We start from the raw sequence: 27,861 nt of genomic DNA on the forward strand, positions 1-27,861 counted from the left end.
TACTGTGTTTAGGACGAAAACCTGATTTGTCTATCGCCTAATAGGTGGTTGTTTTCTAGGTGTGTTTGAACATTGGAGTATGCGATTTTGTTGATTATTTTGGAGGGGAAGGGGATCTGTAGCAATGGGTCTGTAGTTGGTAGGAATTGTGGGGTCAAGGGTGGTTTTTTCAGCAGGGGTGTAACCCAGGCTTCTTGGATGTCGGATGGTACAGTGTTGGTGCTGAACGAGGTGTTAATGAAATTGGTGATGATGGGGGCTAGAATAGGTGTACAGGACTTAACTAGTTTATCAGGGAAGCTGTCACTTTTGCAATATGAGGGTTTGAGGGATGCAATAGTCTTGATTACTTGGTCTTGGGTCACTAGGGTGAAATTAAACTGGGTAGCTGATACTGAATCATCGACTAAAGTGCTTGAGGTGGTCTCAGCACTATGGACCAGTGTTATTCTTTTCATAGCGATTTTGTCTTTGAGGGATTTGATTTTGGTGGCTAGGGCGTCTGTATGGTGGTTCGCCATGCTTTACTGGCGATAGCAGAACTAGGAGGAGGGATAGGTGTTTTCAGTTCTCTAAGAATTGCGAACAGTTCTTTACTATTAGGCACAGCATTGGTGATGCGTAGGTGATGCGACTATCTTACCATAGGGTGCTGGAGGGGTTCCTTAGTATCCCCTTTGTCTAGCTTCTCCTGTAACATTTGTATGTTAACCCTTTCCACATTTAATGGCTGGTGGCAGTGGTTTACCTTTACTACCATTGTGTGTTTTTACAGCAGGCTGCGTTTCGCAGCTGCAGTAAAGCACCCATGGGTGCCCATTTTGGCAAAATGGCCACGTTCTTCTTTTTCGACATTTCTTGTTGGAAAGGTCCTTTAGATTTACTCCAGGTTTGGTCCCTTTGTTCGTTTTGTCTTTGGCGGGATTCATGAGTGAAGCCCGCCTCTGGCTCCAGTATGTCTGGCAGGGGCAGGAAGTGAGGAGGTGCCCGAAGCTCCCTGTGCTTAATCCCCTTGGTTACAGGAATGCACCCAAAGGTGATTGGCCAGTTGGCTGTCCGGCAAGGACAGCCACCCTGCTGTGTGATTGCCAGCTAGCGTGGAATGAATAGGAGAGACCTGCATAAAAGGCAAGGCTTTTTGTCTTGGAAGGCAGAGTCGACCACTGCTGCAACTCCTGGACCGTTGGTTTGCCCGGTGAAGCTCTGCTGCTGTGCTGAAGCTCCAAATTCGCCTCGACTAGAGAAGCCCTGCAAGGACGACTTCTCCCTTTTGAGTTGGTGGGACCAATCAACTCCAAAGTGAACTAGTCTGGACATCCTCTGGGAGCTGGCTGTACTTCCACTGCTGCTGCTGGAACCGAAGGGCCAGGGAGAGAGCACCAGATTGTTTGCATTGCTTTTAAATCAGACCTGAGCGCCAGGAAGATCCTCCGGACTTCCCTGAAGCTGGAATGACCAAGCCTGAGCCACCTCAACAGAGTGCTGGACCCCGGATACGAGGAAATTCCAGAGTGGTATCCGAGAACCACAGTGTTGCTATTTGCTGTCAGACGAAAGGAGCTGAAACACTGAAGAACCGCTGAATTAAAGTTTGCCGATTGCTGCAGCTGACCTTCCCTTTGCAGAGCAAGAGTCCCCAGACGTCCTCCATCTTGTCCCCACGACTGAGGCTCAACAGGATCTGCAGAGATGTGCAGGAACAGAAGCCAGCTGGAACCATCTCTTCTAACAAGAGGTACTGTAAAGTCTAAGAGAACTTAACTCTTGTGTGTAGCCTTGCTTGCTCTCAGTTTAGACCTGTCTTGGTTACCTTGCAGAGTTGCTATAGCTTTGCCCCTCGCAAGTCTCCCAGCTTGGGGCCCTTCAAGTGTTCCATCTTCTACAAACCTTTCTAAAAACAATGTACAAGTCTTTTTACCTACCTGCAATGAAGATCTTCAGCTCACCTAGACATTGTGCAAATAACATTGGCTGTCCTGGCTCCGAGAGACTCTTCTTTACCTCTGGCTTTGCGCTTTGGTCTTTCCCCAGAAAGGGTTAATTTTACTGTGCATTGGAAGGTTTCAAAAGTACTTACCAGTTTGTAAATTATTTGTTAACCTTTGTTTTATTCCCTATCTATCTTTTGCACCAAATTCAGTATTGCTCTAAATGTACCAGTGATAAATCAATGTCCACAGTGCCATAGCTATTTAAGTCACCTGAGGGTGTAGGAAGTGTCTGTGTGCCATCCCCAATGGGTATAATTTGATTTACAGAAACAGAGTGTGTTTTGAAGTGTATTATAAGCGTTACATATAATGCTCCCTTCTGAAGAAGGCTTATACAACTATCTGTGAAATAAATTATTAATTGTTTTATCAAGAAACCTTGAGTGTACACAACTGTACTGTAGAACTCTGTATCACAACATTACTGCTCACATTGGGCCTCATTATAAGGTTGCTTGTCCGGAAACAACGGCACCGGTAAGCTTGCTGGTACCGTTTCCAGACCGGCAAACTATGAGTTCTGACCTGGCGGGCGGAACGGCACCCGCTCGCAGACCTTGACGGATGCACCGGCACCATTCCAATGGGACTCGAATGGGGAGTAATATTTTCCAGTGCCCGGCAATGAGGAATTACCGGGAGCGCTGGGGCTGTAATGCCCCGGTAAGTCCCCATTGCCGGGCGTCGGAAAAAAATGACTTAGTTATTTACCAGCACGGCTACCGCCGGACTCATAATGACCCCCATTGACCCCTCTTGGGATAAGCCTGGCTGCTCAACTACACTACCAACCTGTGTAGTACAGAATAATACCAAAGGTTGGGTCCCTATTGGCAGGAGGTCAGGGTTATTGTAGTGCATCCAAAGGGTACTGCATACAATCTTGCCTAAAAAATCGGCATTCACTTTTGCCTTATAACAGCCCCCAGGAGCACCCCGGTTTCGAGTGTTCCCGTCTGTTCACTCAACGAACACTGGTGTCTCCTCCGGGCAGCTGCTTTCTCTCCCTCTGCTCCGCATACACGGTTCCATTGAATTGCGAGCCCCGCTCGCACTTCGTTCCTCTCTCTGAGTTGCCAGCAACTCTGCTCGTCTCCCCCTACCGCTTCCGGTAGCTTACAGCTATCGGATTTCTCTTGTTCCCTGCACCTCCTGCTGCAGGCACCCACCACTGCGGCTTCCACCACTATGGCCCTCTCACGGCCCGCCCAGGCCTCGGTGCTACAGTTACTTCTGGATACTTGCCAGCATCCTGGTTTCCTGACAGGACCCTACTTGGCTGCCTCCTCCTCCACAGGATTTCTCTTCCATCAGGCCCACAGCGCTCAGCCGGACTTCTCTCCTGCTGGTCTGTCTCTATTCTCCTTGTCGGCTTCACCTTTTATGTACCTGCAACTATTTGACAGGTTGCAGGTGTAAGTCCTCAGGTCCAATTGCCTGACCATAGATAGTGGAGTATTCCAGACATGCCTGACCCTTACAACAGTCTGTAGGCCTCTTCCTCGGCTCATTACTAGAGTGGTGAAATCACGCCTCTTCCTCCTCCTCATCTCAGTACTAGTGGTGAAATCACTCCTAGCTGCCTTTTACTCATCTCAGTACTAGTGGTGAAATCACTCCTAGCCGGCTCTTCCTCGTCTCAGTACTAGTGGTGACATCACTCCTAGTCGCCTCTTCCTCGTCTCAGTACTAGAGTGGTGACATCACTCCTAGCCGCCTTTTCCTCATCTCAGTACTAGTGGTGACATCACTCCTAGCCGCCTCTTCCTCGTCTCAGTACTAGTGGTGAAATCACTCCTAGCCGCCTCTTCCTCGTCTCAGTACTAGTGGTGAAATCACTCCTAGCTGCCTCTTCCTCGTATCAGTAGTAGTGGTGAAATCACTCCTAGCCACCTCTTCCTCATCTCAGTACTAGTGGTGACATCACTCCTAGCCACCTCTTCCTTGTCTCAGTACTAGAGTGGTGGCATCACTCCTAGCCACCTTTTCCTCATCTCAGTACTAGTGGTGACATCACTCCTAGCCGCCTCTTCCTCGTCTCAGTACTAGTGGTGAAATCACTCCTAGCCGCCTCTTCCTCATCTCAGTACTAGTGGTGAAATCACTCCTAGCCACCTCTTCCTCGTCTCAGTACTAGTGGTGAAATCACTCCTAGCCGCCTCTTCGTCATCTCAGTACTAGTGGTGAAATCACTCCTAGCCGCCTCTTCCTCGTCTCAGTACTAGCGGTGACATCACTCCTAGCCGCCTCTTCGTCATCTCAGTACTAGTGGTGAAATCACTCCTAGCCGCCTCATCCTTGTCTCAGTACTAGTGGTGAAATCACTCCTAGTACTAGTGGTGACATCACTCCTAGCCGCCTCTTCCTCGTCTCAGTACTAGAGTGGTGACATCACTCCTAGCCGCCTCATCCTCGTCTCAGTACTAGTGGTGACATCACTACTAGCCGCCTCTTCCTCGTCTCAGTACTAGTGGTGAAATCACTCCTAGCCGCCTCTTCCTCGTCTCAGTACTAGTGGTGACATCACTCCTAGCCACCTCTTCGTCATCTCAGTACTAGTGGTGAAATCACTCCTAGCCACCTCTTCCTCGTCTCAGTGCTAGTGGTGAAATCACTCCTAGCCACCTCTTCCTCATCTCAGTACTAGTGGTGACATCACTCCTAGCCGCCTCTTCCTCGTCTCAGTACTAGTGGTGAAATCACTCCTAGCCGTCTCTTCCTCGTCTCAGTACTAGAGTGGTGACATCACTCCTAGCCGCCTCTTCCTCATCTCAGTACTAGTGGTGAAATCACTCCTAGCTGCCTCTTCCTCATCTCAGTACTAGTGGTGAAATCACTCCTAGACGCCTCTTCCTCGTCTCAGTACTAGTGGTGAAATCACTCCTAGCCGCCTCTTCCTCGTCTCAGTACTAGCGGTGACATCACACCTAGCCGCCTCTTCGTCATCTCAGTACTAGTGGTAAAATCACTCCTAGCCGCCTCTTCCTCGTCACAGTACTAGCGGTGACATCACTCCTAGCCGCATCTTCCTCATCTCAGTACCAGCGGTGACATCACTCCTAGCCGCCTCTTCCTCGTCTCAGTAGTAGTGGACACATCACTCCTAGCTGCCTCGTCCTCGTCTCAGTACTAGTGGTGAAATCACTCCTAGCCGCCTCTTCCTCATCTCAGTACTAGAGTGGTGACATCACTCGTAGCCGCCTCTTCCTCATCTCAGTACTAGAGTGGTGACATCACTCCTAGCCGCCTCTTCCTCGTCTCAGTACTAGAGTGGTGACATCACTCCTAGCCGCCTCTTCCTCGTCTCAGTACTAGTGGTGAAATCACTCCTAGCCGCCTCTATCTCATCTCAGTACTAGTGGTGAAATCACTCCTAGCCGCCTCTTCCTCATCCCAGTACTAGTGGTGAAATCACTCCTAGCTGCCTCTTCCTCGTCTCAGTACTAGCGGTGACATCACTCCTAGCCGCTTCTTCGTCATCTCAGTACTAGTGGTGAAATCACTCCTAGCCGCCTCTTCCTCGTCTCAGTACTAGTGGTGACATCACTCCTAGCCACCTCTTCCTCGTCTCAGTACTAGTGGTGAAATCACTCCTAGCCGCCTCTTCCTCATCCCAGTATCTCATCTATAATGGTATGAATGAGGGGAAGTGGTTTGCAACAGCCTATAAAGGACGGGGGAGGTTGGTACTCACAAGGGCTAGGATCAGGCCATGTCTCACCTGCAGATGTCCTCTCCCTAATCCCCAAGTACCCTCCACCCAGGTCATCCTCCCTCGAATCTCCACATCCAGGCTCAGGATCCCAAACGATTGCCTTTCCTTGGCCACCTGAGCAGAGGATCCAAGGGGAGTAGGTGTGGGGATACCCTTAGGTTTCTCACAGTGAAAACAACAAAAATTATATGTATAAATGCTACCTTTTAAGTTGAGCCTTTAGCCAGTCACAATTTAGCCACGCGATACAAGACTGCAAAGTCATTTCCCAGGTATAACATTTCCCAGACCCATTCAAGGCCATTGTAGTTGGTGCAATAGCCTATTGCCCTTACGTTCGTTTACGAACCGTGACCAAACTATCACATTTGAGCAGGAGATGTTTAGTGGATTCAGGCATCCTTCCACCACATAATCCACATGCGTTCATACCACGGTCCAAGCCCAGCCCAGCTCCAATGATCTCGAAGGTGTTGACCAAATGGAATCTAAGATATAAGTATGCAGACACTATCCGATTACTTTGAAAATTGAACAAGTAGAGAGGATAGGCATGTCGCGTGGATCGCTGCTTATTTCATATATGAGCAGCGGTCTTGCCACCAGACCGTGGTGTTGCACAGTTATATATGATTTGAATTACGGGTGCCCATGCCTGTTGGAATGAATGTATTTCCTGTGGGCCTTTTCAGGAAAGCACATGCACCTCCTTAGCTGCATTTCCAAAGCACATCGCTGCTGTGGTGCAGCCCAGCAAAAGGACACATGCACTGTAGCATTGGAAAGTGACGTCGGCTTAGCAGCTGTCACTTTCTGGTAGAGAAAACCAGCCTGATTTGCACAGCAATAATCAAAAAAGCTTAGTATTGCACACCCACATAGATCGAATTTGTTCACACCTACTCTGGTATCACAGAAACACCCTAGACATTGTGCTGAGGCACAAGGGTGATAAACACAACTGGGTTGAGCAGTACCGAAAAGTATGCCCCATCCCTGGGGGTTTATCTCAAATGTAAATGGCCGTGCGCTTAGTAGACCGTCTGTGGTCACAGATCAAATTTGGCAGCACCCAGAGTAAATATCTGCGGATGTATCAATGCCGGGTATAGGCTGGATGCCAGCATGTGAATGTTTTTACCGAGTGCACAGATGCTCTTGTTGACAATTTGCAGACAGCAACATGGCTCAGCAAAGAGTCAAAATAAAAGGCTGGGATCAAAAAGTCTCTTTTAGACTCACACAAACACAGTGCATAGAGTATCAGGAGGCTTCAATGGGCACCTTCCCTCCAGCTGCTAAACAAAGGTCTGGAATAGAGTAGCAGGAGGCTCCAATGGACAACCTCCCTCCAGCTGCTAAACACAGGTCTGGAATAGAGTAGCAGGAGGCTCCAATGGACAACCTCCCTCCAGCTGCTAAACATAGGTCTGCAAAAGAGCAGCCAGAGGTTCTAATGGACACCCTCCCTCCAGAGGCTAAACATAGGCCTGGAATAGAGTAGCAGGAGGTTCTAATGGACACCCTCCCTCCAGCAGCTAAATATAGGTCTGGAATAGAGTAGCAGGAGGTTCCAATGGACAACCTCCATCCAGCTGCTAAACACAGGTCTGGAATAGAGTAGCAGGAGGCTCCAATGGACAACGCTACCTCCAGCAGCTAAATATAGGTCTGGAATAGAGTACCAGGAGGTTCCAATGGACACCCTCCCTCCAGCGGCTAAACACAGGTCTGGAATAGAGTAGCAGGAGGCTCCAGTGGACAACCTTCCTCCAGCTGCTAAACATAGGTCTGCAAAAGAGCAGCCAGAGGTTCTAATGGACCCCCTCCCTCCAGCAGCTAAATATAGGCCTGGAATAGAGTAGCAGGAGGCTCCAGTGGACAACCTCCCTCCAGCTGCTAAACATAGGTCTGCAAAAGAGCAGCCAGAGGTTCTAATGGACACCCTCCCTCCAGCAGCTGAATATAGGCCTGGAATAGAGTGCAGGAGGTTCCAATGGACACCCTCCCTCCAGCGGCTAAACACAGGTCTGGAAAAGAGCAGCCAGAGGTTCTAATGGACACCCTCCCTCCAGCAGCTAAATATAGGTCTGGAATAGAGTAGCAGGAGGTTCCAATGGACAACCTCCCTCAAGCTGCTAAACACAGGCCTGGAATAGAGTAGCAGGAGGTTCCAATGGACAACCTCCCTCCAGCTGCTAAACACAGGTCTGGAATAGAGTACCAGGAGGTTCCAATGGACACCCTCCCTCCAGCTGCTAAACATAGGTCTGCAAAAGAGCAGCCAGAGGTTCCAATGGACAACCTCCCTCCAGCGGCTAAACATAGGTCTGGAATAAAGTAGCAGGAGGTTCCAATGGGCTCACACAAACACGGTGCGTTTTGTTCACCAATTACGAATCCGATTTTTTCAAAATTCTCTGCAACGAATAGGGCACTCCACACATCCGACATACAGTGTAGACCTTACCAAAGCCAGTACCAGCACTGCATTCTCCTCTTTCTGCACCATTAGAATCCAAATTCAACTCTTTATCCTTTTGCACGATATTCCCAGGATCCAGAACATGATCCCCTATGAGAAAAGCACAGGCAGGCAGGTGTAAAGGTCAGTTTATGAAAGTCTCAGTGTTACCAAGCACAGCAAAAAACATGTCCAACACTGGCCAAAGTGATGCAAGTCAGCATAGCTCTGACAGAACACCACAACAAAAAGCTAAAAGAGACACAGTAGAAACAACCATTGTGCGCGCATTTCATAAGTGCATTTGGCAAGGTGATTTGCCTGCTGTCTCGCTGCTGTAGTGAACCGTGCTGGATTGAGCTGCCGTGACGCTGCAACGCTGCAAAACAGAGACGCGAGAGGAAGCTGCAGACTGGTTGGGTACGAGTGAGAGCAGTCAAACTGCTATAGACTGCCAGTAGTAGTGGATTATAGACTATCATAACGGCTAAAACAGTCTTTTGTTTACTTGTCCTGCATAATTAATCCCGCCTCCCAACCCGGAACAAACAAAAACAAGGTGCTCGCGCATTTGCGCGTGCGCATTTGATAAGTGCATTTGCCTGCTGTCTCGCTGTCTAGCGGGAGAGCCGGGAGACCAGGACTGGAATTCTCTTTCACTTTTAATTTTTATTATTTTTATTTTGTTTTCTTTTTATCAGTTCCTATTTCCAAAAACAATCAGTGAAGGTAACAAGAGCAACGTATATATTAAGCACACGTGTGTGGAGGGCTTGATTCTTAAGTCAATGGTTTAATATAAACTTAAAGCTCCGCATGCACTTGATATAAGCTTCTGACCTTGCCAAAGTGCATTTTTATTGGAGCCAGGTTGGAGTTAACTTCACGCTGCAAATTATATATTACATCCTGAAATTGTCCATTGTCGTGTAACTGTCTGCCGGCGGTTCGTAGTAAAGCGCATTGTTGACTGAAGCAGAAATTGTTGATGGCATATATTAATGGTTAAAACGCGTAAAAGCCTAGCAGTATATTACATTTTGAAGTTGTTTATTGTGGTATAATTGAGTGCCTGCCGTTTATAGTGAAATGCACCTGTTGATCTGAGCAGAAATTGTTGACGGCATATATTGTTAGTTAAAACGCGTAAAAGCGTGAGTCGTATATTACATTCTGAAATTACTCACTGAGGTTTAATTGAGTATCTGCTGTTTATAGTGAAACGCATTACTAACTTGAGCAGAAATTGTTGACGGCATACACTGTTGGTTAAAACTTGAAAAAGTGTTTCTCCCAAAATAAGAGAAAATGGAGAAAGTGCCGTTCACATTGAGAACTGGTATGCCTGCCATAAATGGGGCCCTATTTAAAGAAGGAGTCACTATGGCTTCAAAAACTATGCTAGCGAATCCCAGCATGCCGATGCAGCAACAACACAAAAAAAATGCACGCTTAGGTGACAAGAAAGTTTTGAATAAAAACAGAAATCATTCGACATCTAAAGGATCTGACATTCGCCTATACTATAATTATGGTGGGGGTTTGGAGGATGAGAAAAGCAAAACTGAGCTGGCTAAAGATAGCTATGGTAAACAGGATAAACTCCTTGAACTAAATTCCCGAATTGGGGCCTGATCACGACTTTGGCAGTAACGCCAGCGGTATTACCGCTGGCGGTATTAGCCCTACCACCAAACTCCCCGGCACTAATAGTGCCGGAACACGAGTTTGGCGGTAATGTAATTCCCCATTCCCCATTGAGCCCATTTGCAAATGCCCCATTCCCCATTTGGCTCAATGGGGAAAATTCGTGCTCTTACAGGCGGCGGATTTCCCGCCGGCGGTAATAGCGCACATTTTCGGCAGATTTCCCCCCAGCCAAGAGCTGGGGCGAAATCCACCGAAGTCCTGATTTGGCGGACCCTTAAATCTAGCGGTAATAGCGCGACCGCCGGAATTAAGGGTTACCGCCAAAGTCGTGATGAGGCCAAGTGGCTGCTATTAAGACCAATGTGCCAACTATGAGAAGAGCTAAAAGTGGAACTATGATATCGGACATAACTATGGAAAATGAAAGTAAACGATAACATACTAATAACACAAACACATGTGAAAAGATGAATGACAGTCCCCCAAACATATGCTCTGTGGAATCTCAACAGAGACTAAGAGAAGCCTCAAAATATGCACATTCTGGAGCAAGTGGATGAAGAGGCACTTCATTTTATGAACCAGAGCTCGGCATCAGTTTGTGAGGAAGAAGTTGTATTTGTTCCTTCTAATGCGGGGGAACTAATGCAGGTAGATGATTTGTCCCCAATTCAAAGGCAAAATCTAAGTAATCGGAGCTTGCCTGGGAGAATTGAAGAAGTTAGGGAGAACCAAATATCAGTAAATGAACGATCTAAAGTTTCCCCAAACATATTGCTATGTTCAGATGCAGAAGCCTCAGTAACCTCACTGTCCTTGGTCTCTTCGACTCCAAGGCAACCGATTATTCCCCGGGATGGGCACCGATCTTTGCATTCCATTAATACTCACTCGGAAGAGACCCTATCGCAAGCAGACATGAGTACAACCTTACTGTCCATGAATACAGCCCTATTATCCCTGGCTAAATTATACAAGGAAATGGACCAAAAGATTAACTGCCAAACGATATTATTGACAAAATTCAAAAACCAAAATAATGAAGGAGGGGCCCTTGGAAAAACAAGAGTCTGTGAACCTCAGTGTAAGATCTTTAGACACTGTAGTGTAAGAGACTCAGGGCCTCATTACACGGACGGTGGTGGACCAAGGTGCAATTAGCACCTTGGTCCATGCCGGTAAAATACTGGCACCGCCTTGGTGGAAAGGGGAATTACCGCCCTATTCCAAGGTTGGTGGGGCGGTAATTCCCCCTTCCCCCATTGCCCTTCCCCATTCCCATTTTTTCCCCATAGGGCATAATAGGAATGGGGAAGGTGTTAATTACGGCACCTCAAATTGCGGTACCGTAATTAGCTTCCTGGTCCCTTTGCGGGTTGGTTTATAACGCCTGCAAAAAGCAGGCGTTAAATTCTCCCACCCGCAAAGGGACCTCGTAGTAAAGCGGTAAGGGTTTACCGGTACCGGTAAAATACCGGTACCGGTAAACCCTTACCGCCTACCGTGTAATGAGGCTCTCAGAGTCACAAAGAAGAAACTCTACAAGATGTTGGAAATAAGGGGATGGCACAGCTCAAACAATTCATGTAGTAATGGTGGTGAGAAGCCCAAATCTTTTCTTAGTTCAGTGGAAAATGCTAAGGAGGCTAATAGGGACAAAACTCAACAAGAAATGCCCATTATATGTACAAAGGTGAATTTAGGAAAGAATAATTCTAATGAAGGGGTAAGGGCCCTCGGAAATAAGTCAAGAAAGATGTCAGCTAAACAGCTAGCTAATAAAGCATGTGTGAAAACAAGATGTTTCTTGAAAATAACAAATGTGGTTAAGGCCAATGATGATAAAAACCCCAGGGCATCAGTGGAAATAACGGTCAATGGTCACAACGAGCTGAGAAGGACACAGAGAAAGCCACCTCTAGCTAGTGCTATAAACCATTGGACGATCTAGTGGCGGAGAATGACATTATAATGGAGAAAGAAAGAGCTCAACCACAGTCATCTCCTGGTGATGTAGTCCCACCTGATCAAATGGGGATGACAGTGGGTGGGTTGATGGATGCTCAAATGAGGGAAGAAATAAACAAAACTATAGAACGATATATAGCAGATAGGCAAAAAGAGAATTCTCAAAGTGAAATAGCACATGATGCTCAAAAACACTGGAGGCCCAATTCTGAAGTGAGCGCTACGCAGCCCACTGCAATTAACCCAGGTAGAAAGTCGATAGACAAGGGAAATTTGGCACAGCCTGTACAATGGAAGACAAACAACAGAATTGCATCAGAAAAGCAGATAGATTATGTGCTAGTCATGGGTGACAGTAATCTTCACCTTCTGGCAAAAGGCAAAAGCAAAACATCAGAAGAACAAAGATTGGGAAATCACGGTAAATAGGCAACTACTAATGGTGATTGGGTCGGTAGAATAACTTGTTCAAAGCTACGTAAGGCCCAGTGATAAAAGTGACCACAGTCAGCTCTGTTTAGTATGAGACCTGGAAGTTAGACAGCCCATGAAAAAGTGTAAGAAATAGACAGGCACTATAATTGCAAACAATATGAGAAATACAAGAAAGGGTTCTTTTGCAAACACACTGCACACAGAAACAAGATAAAGTACAACTGGCTTTGGTATTTAATCAGAACCGGTGTAGCCTGACACGTGTTTCGAGCGACTTGCTCTTCTACTGAGGCTGAGATGGAATTGACCTTGGTTTGAACACCATAAGTATGGTAAGAGAATGTAGATTTAAAGTCATGGGCTCCACTGTATTTTGCAGTTGCAAGGACAAAATAGTAAGGCGTGTTAGCGTTGTCACAGCGTCTCCGCTGCATCTGTAATTATGAGAAATAGAATAAAATGGTGTAATACATCATCTTTCCTTAAACTCAAGCCAGGATTATGTTTTATCCATGCAAAAATATGTGTCGATAAAGGAATCTACACAAGGGCATAGTTATAAACACTCGCACATCTTTGAGATGGATATTAAATTTAAAAAACAGAAACAAGGCAACAAATACGTATGCTAAAACATCGCCCAGCAGAAGAAAGAATGCTTAAAACAAAACAGCTTCGCACATCATAAAAAAATTGGCAAAGAGGAAGGAAGGCACTATGTTATCAGAGGGACAGTGAATATATGTTAAAAAAAATCTCAACAAAATCATCTGCTGAAATCTGGGGCGTGCTAAAGGAGGCAACGTATAAAGATCAAAATTCTGTGCAGATAAACTCGATTGCAGCAAAAACCTGGTGCGATTACTTTTATCAAATATATCAGTCTCCAATAGACTCCAATATCCAATTACCATCTAGCTATTGAGAGTGAAAATTGGAATCATCAACTACAATTTGATCAGGAAGATGTACTATTTTATATAGCAAAACTCAGTAGCTCCCGAGCTCTGGGCCCTAACGGGCTTAACAATAGAATGCTCAAACAAAATCCAGAGATCGGCTCCAATATACTTATGAAAATATTTGAGGAGGTGGTGCGCACTGGGAATTTGCCTGAGTCATGGAGAAAGTCCATACTTATCCCTTTGTACAAGAAAAGAAATAGGGCCTCATAACACGGTAGGCGGAGGACCAAGGTGCTATTAGCACCTTGGTCCATGCCGGTAAAATACCAGCACTGCCTTGGTGGAAAGGGGAATTACCGCCCTATTCCAAGGTTGGCGGGGCGGTAATTCCCCCTTCCCCCATTGCCCTTCCCCACTCCCATTTTTGCCCCATAGGGCTCTATGGGAATGGGGAAGGCGCTAATTACGGTGGCGCTAATTACGGTGCCGCAAATTGCGGTACTGTAATTAGCACCCTGGTCCCTTTGCGGGTTGGTTTTTAACGCCTGCTAAACAGCAGGCGTTAAAGTACCTACCCGCAAAGGTACCTCGTAGTAAGGCGGTAAGGGTTTACCGGTACCGGTGCCCTTACCGGTACCGGTAAACCCTTACCGCTGTCCATGTAATGAGGCCCATAGACTAGACCCAGCATCCTATAGGCCCATTGCACTCCTGGATTGTCCAGGGAAGATATTTGCGCGCATATTGCTCAGCGAATTCAATCAGTGGTTAGATAATGAGAATTTAAGAGATCCGTGCCAGACTGGGTTCTTAAAAGGTTTAGGCACAGGCAACAACCTATTATGTATAAATGCGATCATTGCTAAACAATCAAGGTTACAATTACCTTTATATGTCGCACTATTTTAAGGGAACTCTTGGTCATGAAATTAATGAAAAATGATTGTCCGTGGAACATCGTAAAGTGGATTATTGATTTTCATGAACATACATCTTTGCGGATAAGATTGGACAATGATGGCACATTGTCAGATCCTATCGGTACCTCCAGGGGCCTTAAACAAGGGTGCATACTTGCCTCAGCAATCTAACTTTTTCATTCTCGATATGGGTAAGGAGTTTGCTAATATTATAACTGACTCTCCGAAAATTGGGCAAGGGGAAGTTAAATGGTTGTTGTATGCTGATGACCTTCTCTTGTTGTCTAAAACACCCGTGGGCCTACGTAATATGCTTCGATCGCAAGAGAAATATGCAAACTACAATAAAATGATCATAAACATCAAAAAGACACAGGTAATCCAGTTTGGAAACTGCAAGCAACGAAATAAGAACCTTGGATGGAAATTAAACAATCAAGAGGTGGAAATAGTATGCGAATATACATATTTGGGTATAAACATTAACAACAATCCTAGTGATCTTCCATATGCAGCGAATTAAATGTCGAAATGGAAGAGCTTGTAATCGCAATCCAGAATCATCAGTTGCAAATACTGTAAATTCACGATTGCCCCTTTAATAACTTACTATAAACAAAATGGCTTGCCAATATGGTTGTTAAGTGACTTCAAGTCAGCAATCCCACTAAGTCAATGCCTAGTCTGGGATGCTAAGGGAAACCCTTATTTATATATTTTTATGACAAGTTATACTCTGGATGATGAACTCTTGTATAACGCCCCTCTCTTTGAATCCCCCTGAATTCACTGAGCCAAGAAGTAGGTTTGTTTTGCAATTTAAAAGATTTATTTGAAAAATTAAACAATAGATATATATCACACTTTATAATAAATTAATATTTGATATCACACTTAAGAATATGAGGTTGATCAACAATGGATAATCTTACACTAGCACACTTATTGTATGATTTAGGAGTTGGTATGGAAAGGATAAGGTAGCAGAGAATACTTTTATGGTTTCAAGGAATGCAGTGATGGAAAAGAATGCAGCACAGGAATAAACTGATATGGGTTCAACAAAAGCTAATTTGTTCACTTTTCCCCTTGTGGCAATTCACTCCCCCCCTTTATGCAATATAAGGAGATGGAAGTGAAGCACACAGTTTTCAGGAATACAATCAACATGCAATTCAGTTCCCGTTCCCCCCGGCAAACCTAGAGAAACAGGGATGATTTTAAACACAGGCAAAAGTACTTTAAATGTGGTTTGAAAAGAAGGGAAAGATATGCTAAAAATGATTTTTAATTCCCTATAAGAGATTCAGGGTGGGTGATAGCTACTTTAAATTAGTTCAGGATCACTTTAGCAATGCTCTATGAATGATTGTCAGGTTGCAAACGAATTTCAGCAAAGGAAAACAAGAAGCTGCTATTTTTGACAAGTGAAGAAATTTGAGCCAAATCGCAAATCGCAGCACTTTTTCCGAGTGAGTTGAGCGCGATTACGGAAAGAGTATAATGAATAGAATGTTCTGGGTTCGTTGGAATGCCTAGAATCTTAGCTTTAAAATGAAAGTTAAATCTCGCTTCTAGCACAAACGGTTCAAGAGATAAGGACGATTTCGTGAAGGTAGTTTTTCAGAAATTAAATAATGATTCAAAATGGCAAAATTACACTTTACAGGTTTAAAATCGGAGAAGGAACACACGATTCCTATGATGCAGTTCTGGACAGGTTCAAATGTTTTGAATCAGATTATTTTAAGCTAAGAGATTGGTTTTGCACAGTTCTGGCTGAGTACTCACACTATGGGCCTCATTAGGACCCAGGCGGTAAGGGGTTTACGGCGGTGTAAACAGCGCCGACCCTTACCGCCTGATTCCGAGGTCCCTTAGCGCCATGGAGGTTTTAACACCTGCTTTTAGCAGGTGTTAAAATCCATGGCGCTAAGGGACCTTGTTGTTAATTACGCCACCGTAATTTACGGTGGACTAATTAACGCCTTCCCCACTCCCATTATGCCCTATGGGGCAAAAATGGGAATGGGGAAGGGGAAATGGGTTAATGGGGACTTACCGCCCCACTCACATCGGAATGGGGCAGTAAGTCCGCCAACCACCATGGCGTAAACGTAGTTTACGCCATGGTGGTAAAGGTACGACCCAGGTGGTAACTTACCGCCTGGGTCGTAATGAGGCCCTATGAATTTGAAATAGGCCGTCAGGGTCTGGTCAGATTGGGACTGGACTGGACTCCAGGCGGTTGGTTCTGAAGTCACAGCTATCTGGGTCAGCTCTGCCCTGCTGGTCTGGTCAAGATCTCTGGTTCTGCTCACAGCGATCTGGTCTGGTCTCTCTGGATACAGCACTGCTTTCTGGGTCTGCTACAGGTTCTAGCAAAAGTTCTCGGCAAAGAATCCAACAGCTCGCCCGGCTGTAGAATAGTTTGGTTGGATTGCTGGATTCTGAAGGCCTGCTGAAAAAGGATTTAGCTGGTGGTCCAGGCCTCTCTGCTTTAAGTTCTGGAGTGAAGTTCTTCATCAGAGTGCTGTGCAGGAATTCAGTTGAAGGTTGGAAAATGAATGTCCCTGTCTGGCTTCCAGTGGCTCTTTTTATGTCTTTTGGGAAGTGGGTGTGAAGGCTATCTTTCTATGCCCAACCCACTCACGATTTGATAGGTCAAGGATTTCTCTTTGACTTGATTTGAGAAGGGAGCAGTGAGTCATCAGGTGTCATCTTTATGGCATACAGAAAGAACACTCCCCTTTGCTTTTACCTTAGAAAATCATGTTCATAACTAAACACATTTCCCAGATACACAAGTGGTTGACATTACATATACACACCATATATCACATAAGGTAGTTTCTGTTCCAACTCTGATGTCTCTAAGAGCTTGGATTAAGAAATGACAACATTTTGCGCTTTTTGGTTGGTTTACCAATATTGGATTTTTACCAAAAATGACACAGATGTACACCGCCTTTCTACACATATTCCAGTAATTTTTATTTTTCTAGCGTGAACCCTGTGTCTGCAATCTCCATAATTCATGGGGTTTTGCCTCAGAACATGGTACAGAGTTAAAACACCTCTTAAAATGTGCACAGAAAAATCACAAGAATAATGATATTAGTTATATAATTTTGACAAGTCCGTACTATGAATTATCCATCTTTTTAAAATTATGCTCTGGCCCAGAGGGGTGTGGTTTCCTAAAGCACATGGTGGAATTTCTGGTTTGTCCACTTCCTCCAACTCAAGTTGCTCACAGAGGCACTGCCCCTCCCCGTTTCTCTCAAGAGGAAGCCATTTACGACCCCCCTAATTTAACATTTGCCTGAGCCAAGGAAGGCTCATTGTTCAGTTTCCTGCAGTCCCCAGCTGCTCCTCCCCTAATCCAAGTTTCAACTCCTGTCGGGGGTAGTTACCGGGCAGAATTCACTCTCTTCAAGCCAGCCTTTAGCCAAATGTCACTTTTGTGCCCAGTTTTCTTCATTCAAAACAAACTTACAATTTTTACACATGCAGCTAGAATGCTGATTCTAAGTTCAAAACTATGACATTTAACAGTTGCAAACTATGTGACACTCAACAGTAGGTCACTCATTTATTTTAAACATTTAGATTTTAGTGTCTTTCAGTCCAATTTCACTGCAGCTGCTGACATCCACAGCTCAGCCAATTTTGTTATAAACATTGTTTTGGGCTCTTTCTCTTACCAGATGTCGGATGCACACAAGTCTACCTTCTGCCAAATGTCTGCTGGTGTTCATTGAGATTTTTGAATATCTTGCAATGTTTAAAATAGGCATTTTTAGCTTGCATTTCAGAGAAACAAAGGTGATTTCAAAGTGCTTTCTGAGCTAACCGGCACTGCTGTTTTTCCTTTGGCACACATTTCACCCATGGCACTCCTGGCCCATCACGCTCGCACTGGTGGGTGGCAGGTCAGGGGAACATTTTGGTGTGCGCCAAAACTGCGCGGTTTTCCTGGGTTCTGGCGCCATGTGGGCTTTTTCGACCATCATGGATTTTTTTAAGCCCACAGCACCAAATGTTGCAGCATAATAGTCCAAACGTGGGTCAGGACACCCAACAAGCCCCCCCGCCCGACTGCACTTTGATTTCGAGTCGAGGGGGAGTCGGGTGCAAAGGATGTTTTGATCCACGCGCTGGTATGTCCGCATCATCTTCTTCCAATTCCGTAGATGGCACAGTTCAGCATCTTTTCCTCCATCCAGTTGGATCGATCGGTTCTCCTCGCCGGTCCTGATGGGAATATTGGGCGGTACCCCGGGCCCCTCAGATCTTTGGTCCCGGTCCCCAGGTCGTCTTCCTTGGTCAGTCTCCATGGTTTCATCTCTCCTAGGATGATAAAGCAAAGCTGCAATACACATTCCTAGACATTTTTCCAACACTATTAATGGTGTGGTGAACATATACATTTTATACATCAGGATACATTTTGCAGTCTTATTTTAAAAGCAAGATATAATCAGGAGACATTTTCCTTCAAGAATCATAATATTTTAGAGACCATGGGCCTCATTACACGGATGGCGGAGAACCATACCGCTATTAGCGCCATGGTTCATGCCGGTAAAATACTGGCACCGCCTTGGCGGAAAGGGGAATTACCACCCCATTCCAAGGTTGGCGGGGCAGTAATTCCCCCTTCCACCATTGCCCTTCCCCATTCCCATTTTTGCCCCATAGGGCATAATGGGAATGGGGAAGGCGCTAATTACGGTACCGCAAATTGCGGTACTGTAATTAGCTCCCCGGGTCCCTTTGCGGGTTGGTTTTTAATGCCTGCAAAAAGCAGGCGTTAAATTTCCCAACCCGCAAAGGGACCTCGTTGTAAGGCGGTAAGGATTTACCGGTACCGTTAAAATACCGGTACCGGTAAATCCTTACCGCCATCCGTGTAATGATACCCATATGTGGGATGTTTTAGGATTGGAACTGAATTACTCTGGAGCGGCCCCCTCTGGGATTGCAGAGGACTCCTCCAGTTTCTGCAGTGTGTGCCTGGGATGGCAACCCTTTAGCTGATTGATGTGGACCCACTTGTCTTCCCCCTCTGCTAAACTGCCTTTGGGGAGGCAGATCTTGTATGCAATTGGGAAGATCTTGTCTATAATTTCAAAGGGTTCCTTCCATGTAGGCAAACATTTTCGCTGTTTGGCCTGGTTCCTTTGGAAATTATATAGATAGACCCGGTCCCCCACCTTATATTCCTTCCTGGTTGTCTTCAGGTCGTAATGGGTCTTCATGCTATCAGCTGATCTTTCTAGATTCCGCTGAGCATAGGCAAAAGCATGTTGGAGGGGTTTCCTCAAATTCTCCACATACTCATGAGTTGTGGAGGCATTGATCAACGTCTGCTCTTGGGTCCTGTAGAGCAAATGGTGGGGAAGCACCATCTTGCGTCCAGTCATCAGCTCAAATGGTGACATTTTGCTTGCAGATGAAGGGGTAGATATGATGGCCATTAGGACCAGAGGTAATCGGATATCCCAACTTGGCGCAGAATCTGCCGGAAACTTTTTTTAATATGCTCACAATGGTTCTGTTGTATCTCTCCACTGCACCAGAAGAGGCTGGCCGGTAAGCAATATGTAGCTTCCTTTTGACCCCCAGTATCTCCCACATCTTTGTCATTACCTCGCTGGTGAAATGGCTACCTCTGTCTGACTCAATCCTTTGAGGTAGACCAAAACGGGAAAAGATGTGGTTAATCATCAGGGCAGCTGCTGTTTCTGCCTTGCAGTTTGGGGTCGGGAGACATTCCACCCACTTGGTAAACAAGCATGTGACCGTCAACATGTACTTGTTTCCCCTAGACGAGCGAATCACAGGGCCTATGAAGTCGATTTGCAAATCTGACCATGGCAGTGTCATCCCCCTCTTTTGGAGAGGCGCCTGGTGTGTGAGGGATGTTGGCTGAAACTGTGCACACACAAGACACCCCTTCAAGTATTGGTCGAGGTCCTGCCCCATGTGTGCCCAGTATGCAACCTCTCTTAAGATTTCCAGTGTTGTGTGAAACCCCCTATGACCGGCGGTGGCCGCATCATGGGCGTGACTTAACATCAGGCTTCGGAATGAGGTAGGAACCACCCACTGATCATGGCCAGCTTGGGATTTCCTTACCAACAAACCGTCTTGGATTCGGAACATTTTTGGACATTTCATCAACACTCTTAGGTCCTCTTTCCCAACGTAGTCGGTATCCGTCAGAGGAAAGTTCTCAAGGTCCTCAATGTGTTGGTAAAACTTACCAATTATTGGATCCCCCTTCTGAGCCGTAATTAAATCAGCATCAGGGGTCTCCTTACTCCATTGTGCAGTTGAAAGATCCTTGTGAGCATTTGTCTGGGACCTAGTGATAGCGGTGACCTGGATTTCCCCCACCAGGGACTCTATTTCTATTAGATCCCCTTGGATGGCCCCGGTTTTGGCCAGCTGATCAGCTAAGTCATTTCCAGTTTTGTCTGGTCCCTCTACTTTGGAATGACCCTTGATCTTTTTCCATTAGATGGTCATCGCATTCGAGGTGACCAGATCATCAATGTTTTGGACTAACTTCCCATGTTTCAAGGGTTTGTTATTAGCACATAACATGCCTCTGGTTTTCCAATTAACCAGGTGCTCCACAAACCCGTTCCGTACATAATCCGAATCTGTGATTATGACCAGTTTGTGGTGTTGATGTTGGACAGCAGTGAGGATGGCTTGATACACAGCCATCAATTCTGCCACCTGACTAATTCGGGGACCAATTTTGTACCCAGCAGAGGGTTCTGGGGACTTCTTCACCCATGCATTCCCTACGCCGGCCACCAGTTCTTTTTCCCCGTTGTTGTCAACATGGCAAGAGCATCCGTCCACATAGACAGTGGGCATCCCCTCACACTTGTCTTCTTCAAAGACTTTGTGTGGGGAATTAAGGTATGCCTCCATGTTGTCCTTGATTTTTAGACTTTCGTCCTCGAGACAGTTTTCTCTGGCACAATCATGCAAGTCAGCCAGACCTTGCGCGAGGGGACTCTTCTTGTTTTGGCCATATCTGACCTCCACAGGAAAGCCTTGTATTGACAGAATCCAGGAATTAATTCTGGAATTACTCACATTTCCGGCTCGGATTCTGTCACTTTGGAGATATTGCAGAGGCTGGTGTGGAGTCTCCACTATGATGTGTCCCCCCTGGATGAATGGGCGGTAATTCTTCAATGCCCACATCGTTGCCAGGAGTGCCTTCTCACAATCGTTGAATTTTTTCCTCCACAGAGGATAAAGTTTTGCTCGCATAGGAGATTACTTTATTAACCTTCTCATACTTTTGGCATAATACTGCCGTCAAGCACGTATTAGAGAACCCTGTCTCCAGGAAGAACTCCTTGTTTCTGACAGGGTAAGATAGGCAAGGCGCTTGTGAGATGCTTCTTTTGAGTTGTCTTACTACCTTGGATTGTTCTGGACCCCACTCCCTCTTCACCCCCCCTTCAAAAGATGAATCAGGGGTCTAGTGATCTCTGCGTAGCCCTCAATTAACTTTCTGCTGTAATTAGTCAGTCCAAGGAGGCTCCTTAGTTCCCGCAGAGTTGTGGGATCCTTCAGTTTCTGAAGTGCTTCCACTTTTTTTCCTGGGGACAGAGACCCTGAGAAGTAATCTCATGCCCTAAGAAATTAACACGGGTTCTACACCACTCCACTGTGCTTTCTGAAAGGAAAGTTTTGCTCCGGCGGCCCTCAACTGTGTCAGAACATAACGGATCTCCGCTATGTGTTCCTCCACAGATGAACTTTTGATGAGGACATCATCTACATAACCAAGGTTACCCCTTGCACCCAGGTCGGGCATGGCCTTATGTTGGAAAATGTTGAATTCATTGCCGGAGTTGAGGTATCCGAAGGGAGTCCGGGTCCATGTGTACTGCTGGCCCCCAAAGGTAAAAGCCAGTTTGTATTGGTCCTCCCTACTGACAGGCACGGTCCAGTATCCATTGGTCAGGTCTATTGCTGTAAATACCTGTGACCCCTGAATCTGGGCCAGCCCTTGGTCAATGTAGGGCAGAGGCCATCGGGAAGTATGGACCAGTTTGTTGAGCTCCCTAAGGTTGGCGCAGAGTCTCCACTGGCCGTTTGGCTTCAATATTCCCAGCACCGGATTATTGAAGGTGCTATGTACTGGACGGATTATCCCCCGGGACTCAAGGTTCTTAATTATTTCAGTAAGGGACTCCATGGATGCGAGAGGCAAACGATATTGCTTCACAAACACTGGAGTCATGCCAGGGTCCGTGAGAATTGTTGTCGTGTGGATGTCGGTGCGACCACAGTCATATGGGTCTACCGCAAAGAGATCTTGGAAATCCAAGAAAACTTGTTTCAACTTTTGCTTCTGTTCCAGAGTCACACAGGCATCAGCTAGGTTGACTCTCTCTTCCACCATCTGCCTGAAGCCTGGAAATACTTCTGGTTTTGCTATCTCAGCGGCCTCCTCCAGCTGGGTGGAGAAGTCCCTGGTCAGAGTGCTGATTTGGACCGGAGGCTTCAGGTGGGAAAGGCAGCCCTCATGGACCTGGAAAATCACCTCATCCCCTCTGAAGTCACAAGTCACATCTTCCTTACCATAAGGGAAAGAAGTGTACACCAGGAAGTTCCCCCCATGCCGGGTAAAGATCCTGTCTGGTGTTGTATTGTCATCACTGTCACTGTCAAAACAGTCCTTGGGGATTGGGCCTAACAGTTCATTTCCTAAATCAATGGAGAAATGTCGGTCATCAACTGCCATTCCAATGATGGTGCCTGCGGCTACAGTAATATTCTGTAAGTCGCTGTTATCCACCTCTATTGGAATGGTGTCATGTTCTATGTTGACTAATGGTGTTGGGTTTACCCCCAACCCTTGCTGTTGGAGAGAAGCATTTAGATGAATATAAGCATCAGGGTTTTTCAATGTTTGTCCTCTTTTAACTTTCACTTCCAGGGAGAATTGTCGGGTCCTTTCTGGGATGGTGACGTCCTCTTTAACCTGAATTTCAACTGCATAAGGTAGCAATTGAGCTGACCTAAAGGCTTTTTCTGGATCATCAAAGCCCATGGGATTATCCGCTAATCAGGACCAAGCTTTGAAGTTTATTAGGTCCAAACTAATGGCAAAGCGATTGAGAATGTCACTGCCTAAGTAAAAGGCGGCAGTGACGTCTCGCACGACCCAACAATTATGGACTATGCTCTTGTTGCCAATGGAGATTTTGAGCATACACCTGCTTGGCAGGAGATGTTGGAATTAGGTTCTTCCAGATCCATTTCCCATTTGTCTATCAGTTTGAATGCGGGAATGGCTGGATCTTTTAGGAGTTGGCGGAACATGGCTTCGCTGATGAAGCTCTTACCGTTGTTCACACACACTGGAATGAGAACAGAGTCCTTCCCATCATTTAACTGAACAGGGATGAACAACTGCTCTCCAATTTGCTGAATATCAGCCAGGCTCTGAGCTGATTTCACATCTTTCTGGACTAACGGAGTGGGAACGTCTGATTGTGGATTAGTAAAGAATTTCAGAGTGTTTCCTTCCAGTGTGGAGTACCACCTTAAACTGGAAGGAAGGTTGATTTTCAGAAATAGAGAGGACCCCCATCACTAGTCTGTTGTCCTACTGCTATTACTGTCACGTCTGGAATTTGGTTGTTCTGGAAGTGAAATTCTACTTGGTCAGATTTCTGTTCAACCATGTGGCATGTGCCGTTTAAACTAATATGGTTGACACTCTGTTTTAATTTTATTGGTCGGCTAGTCTGGGTCCAGAGGACCTTGTTTACGCAATCTATTAGGGATGACAACCTTCTCAGAAGGTAAATCCCTAGTTAACAAGGGGTGCCCTCTGTAGTCACTACTATGACTGGGTGTTTCACCTTGTGTCGCCCAATTTTAATGTCCAAATCTGCCGTCCCCTCGACGGGAATTTCCTTCCCGTCAAAGTTCTGAAGCTGTCCAGGAAGAGAGGTGAGAGGAATACGGTAATTCTCCTCCCTTCCTGCATTTAGTTCATCAAAGGCCCTTTTGGACAGAAGGGTAGCTTGGGATCCAGTGTCCACCAGTACCAAAATTGTACCCTGCCCCTGTACTTGTACCGGGGCATAGTATCTTCCCTCCTTCTCCTCAAGGGGGCACAGATAATGCACATTTTTGGACAACTGGTGGGCTAATTTTCTGGTTTTGGACATTGAGAGAGAAGGGATTTGGGCAAAATTCTGTGGAGAGTCATGGGGATCTGCAAGAAAAGGTTGCCAACTTGAAAGTGGATATTCAAGTTCCCCTGGTTCCGGTCCTGGGCCACCCCCCCTGTTTGGAGGCAGTCACCAGAATGGGTTTGAACCCAGGGATTTTGATGCTGTTGGTTCTGGGATAGGATGATGGGTGGCGACAGCTCAATCTCCACATCTACCCATTCTATTGATGCGGTTTTGGGTTCCCCTGGTTACGGTTCTGGGCCGCCCCCCCCCCTTTTTGGAGGCAGTCACCAGGATGGGTTTGAACCAGGGGTTTTCGGTATTGTTGGTTCTGGGATGAGATGATGGGCGGCGACAGCTCAATCCCCACATCTACCCAGTCTGGATTGGAATCCCTTGGGACCCATTTTCCCTCCATGGGAGGAGTTCCCCCATCTCTGAAGGAGAAGATCCTTTTCTCAGGATCCTCTGAGGATCCCTCTCCCTCAAATTGGAAGACCTGTACCTCCTCCATAAAATTGGTCTGTTTGGGTCCATTGTTTCTCCTACCTCCTCTCTGCTCCTTGGGTGGCAGACTTCCAGGGGTAGGAGATTTTGTTTCCGGTTCCTGGTTTTCCAGGGGCTGTTTACAAGTTGGGAAGGAAGCTTCCTCCAAGGCTTTACACCACCCATCCCCTTGTGCCTCCTCCCTGGGAACCGGTGGGTTATTGGGGTGCTGCTCCCGTCATTGTTCTGGAGCACCAGGCCCAGAGTTTGGGGCATTCTGCGGTGGCATGCTCATCTGAGGGTTCTGTTGAGCCCTCAGTATGTGACCCAGATCCCGGGCCATATTTTGGACCTGGCGCTCAAGTTGGGAAACCCGCTCAGGCTGAAACAGGGTTCCGTTTTCTCCCCTGGGCTGATCTCGGGAAGGGTAGCTATCCCTTCTCTGGTAATACCCTGGGTTGGGAAGATTTGGGTACCCCTCCACCCTTGGCCTCCCCTCTCCCGGATTAGGTTGTCTGGGCTCAGGGAAGTGGGGAAAGAAGGATGGATGATTTTGGGGCTGGAAGTTGGGTGGATACCTGGGGAACAAGTTCTGCCCAGGATTTGGTGAATTTCTGCCCTCCTGGGGGAAGTGCGGAGGGAAGTTCCCTGGGTTGGGCGCTTGGTTGGACCCCCCCCTTGGGCCGGAGGAGTCCACACATAACCCAGGATTGGACTGTTTCCCTTATAGCAGGGATTTACATAGTCAGGGGAGCGAGGGACCCCTTTTGTGGGACTATCTCCTCGACTCCCTGTCTGTGACTGGCCCGAGGGCCTTCTGGGCTTAAAATTATTCGGTGCAGGCAGGTTTTTAGGCCCCCCCCATCTCCAAATCTAAAACGGGGGCAACCTTTACATCTGCACCTTGGCAGCAGCAGGGGTGCTGGTGGTTTTGAGGTTTTTGGGCTGATTCTTATTTTCCACCGGTTTCTGCACCTCATAGATGCGGGTGGCTTGCTCAATGACCCAGTCTAAAGATATTTTCTTGTGAAAATCTCTCACGAGCTGGGTCATGTATTTGGGTAAGGCATGGAAATTGTAGGCTGCCTTGCGAGTCTCTTGGGGATTTCTATGAACAGAAAAATGTTTCAAGATGGCCGCCCTATAGGTGGACCATCTTCAATGATTTTGGTCCTCCAGCCCCGCAAAGAAACTGGAGTATTCTGGGGAGAATGTCCATTTGACATACTGGATGCAGCTACTACTGTCCTTCAAATGGAAAGTCTCCATCATTTGCTCATAAAGCTCCAAGTGTTCCCAAACAGAATACTTGGCGTTCTTGTGATAAGGAGTGATGACACTCCTTATTGCCTTGATCTGCTTCAAGGGGTCCTTAAGCAAGGCTCTTTTTTGCCTTATTGGCCTTTTTGGTTCGGGTAACCCTGGTCCACTCATCCTCTGACTCAGAGGCACTGCTCCCAGAGGTGCCCGTCCGATCTTCCAGGTTTTCCTGGATTCTGTGAGCCTGGGAATGGCTGGCAGAATGTGGGGACCTAGTCTCCTGTGTCCTGGGCCGCTCAGAGGAGTCTTCAGATCCCTCCTTGCTGCCAGGATTTGATGGGTACCCCCCTCACTGACCTAACTGGGCAGAGGTTTTCAGGATGCCCTTAGTGGGCCTACTCTCCTGGGGTTCTCCACTAAATTGCACTGTGTTTAGGTGCCCATACCCGGATGCCTGCTCATCCATTCCTGGGAGGTACTGGCCTACGAGCCCCATCCTTTTGGCTGGATAGTAATCTGCCATCCCTGTGGCCCTGTGCTCCTGTGCGCCAGGGGACATGGGGGTGGCGGAGTCCAAGGACTGGGAGAGATGAAGGCCTCTGGTACTAGGGCTCCTGAGGTTATGCTCAGGTGTTTCCCTTTCCCAGCGAACTTCATCTCTATCAGCCCCTGCTCCCTGTTGCAATGCAAGAGCCTGCACTTTCAGTTCATCAGTTAATGCCTTACTACACTCTATCAGTCTCTCCTGCATGGCTACCTGTTGCTGGAGCCTATCATTGTGCTGACAGAGAGCCTCATTTTCTCTCTGTGCTTCCTGGTTGGTCCTGGTATACTGGGCCAGTCTTTGCTGCAGGAGGGTTACCTCCCGAGTCCCATCCCTAGTGGCCTGTTCCTTTCTTGCCAGAGCATCCTCGACCCTCCTGGTGTGCTCTAACAAGTTCTGGTGTTCTTTTTGGAGGTCACCCAGTCCCTGGAGGGCCAGGTGATTTTCTTCCATTTTCCTTTTTAAGTGGCAGACTTCCTGGCCTAAGGTGTCCCTTTCCTGACTAAGAGCCTGCATCTGTGCCGCCAGGTCGCCCCTCTGCCTTTAAAAGGCACCAGCTTTCTGGCGCTCCTGATAAAATTCTGTCTGGGTATCCAGGTCCTTCAAAATCAGTTTATTGCTCTCTGTCTTCTCCCTATCTAGGTGGCTTTGCAGGGTGACTACCTGCTCTGTGCATGCCCTATTGAAGTCCAGTTGTTGCTCCAGATTTTTCTGGCTCTGCAGTAGGGCGTCCAAACCTTCTTGGTACTCCTTCTGCAAGGCCAGAAATCTGTTATCCTGGTCAGACTTTTTCTGTTGCAGGATATCCATATCCTCCTTTATTTTAATAATATACTGCCTATTATCATTTTCTGACTCCTGGCTCCTCTGCAGCCTCTGCTCAGAAGAGACCAGGTCAGATTGGGCCTTCTCTAATGCCATCAGTTGCCTATTTGCCAGATCTTGGCCTTCAGCACATTTGTCCTGTATGGCTCCCATATGTAAATATAAACATGCTGCTACCCTGGCAATCTTGTTGTGCTCATCCTTGGCATTAGGGGCCATATATAGTTCACTCAGGGCCACATGTAAGGGACCCTAATCTCTCCATTTATCTGACCCTTTTTCAGTGATCTGGGGTGCGATTGCCTGCAACCAGACCGCCTGGTCGTGATGAGCCCACTCACCTCTCACAAATAGCTTATGTAAGAGGTGTTCTCTGGCTATTTTGATATCTACCAAGGTCGTCATTCTGGAACTTGATTTCCTTCCTGATTTACAGAAGTTTGTATTTTATTTTGCAAAACAGACC

The 27,861-nt window shown here is 46.7% G+C and overlaps 1 protein-coding gene across 3 annotated transcripts in view; it reads right to left on the reverse strand.

Annotated features, from left to right (window-relative positions):
- Positions 1 to 27,861, reverse strand: part of LOC138564330 (zinc finger protein 1 homolog) — a 376,835-nt gene that overhangs the window by 66,717 nt on the left and 282,257 nt on the right. For all 3 annotated transcript variants that reach the window (XM_069642903.1, XM_069642901.1, XM_069642900.1), the window contains exon 5: positions 8,177 to 8,281. In XM_069642903.1, the coding sequence (XP_069499004.1) occupies positions 8,177 to 8,281 (105 nt within the window). The remainder of the gene's footprint in view (positions 1 to 8,176; positions 8,282 to 27,861) is intronic.

This window comes from Ambystoma mexicanum, chromosome 1p (genome assembly GCF_040938575.1).
Source record: "Ambystoma mexicanum isolate Mex_15411 chromosome 1p, UKY_AmexF1_1, whole genome shotgun sequence".
In the NCBI taxonomy this organism is placed as follows: domain Eukaryota; kingdom Metazoa; phylum Chordata; class Amphibia; order Caudata; family Ambystomatidae; genus Ambystoma; species Ambystoma mexicanum.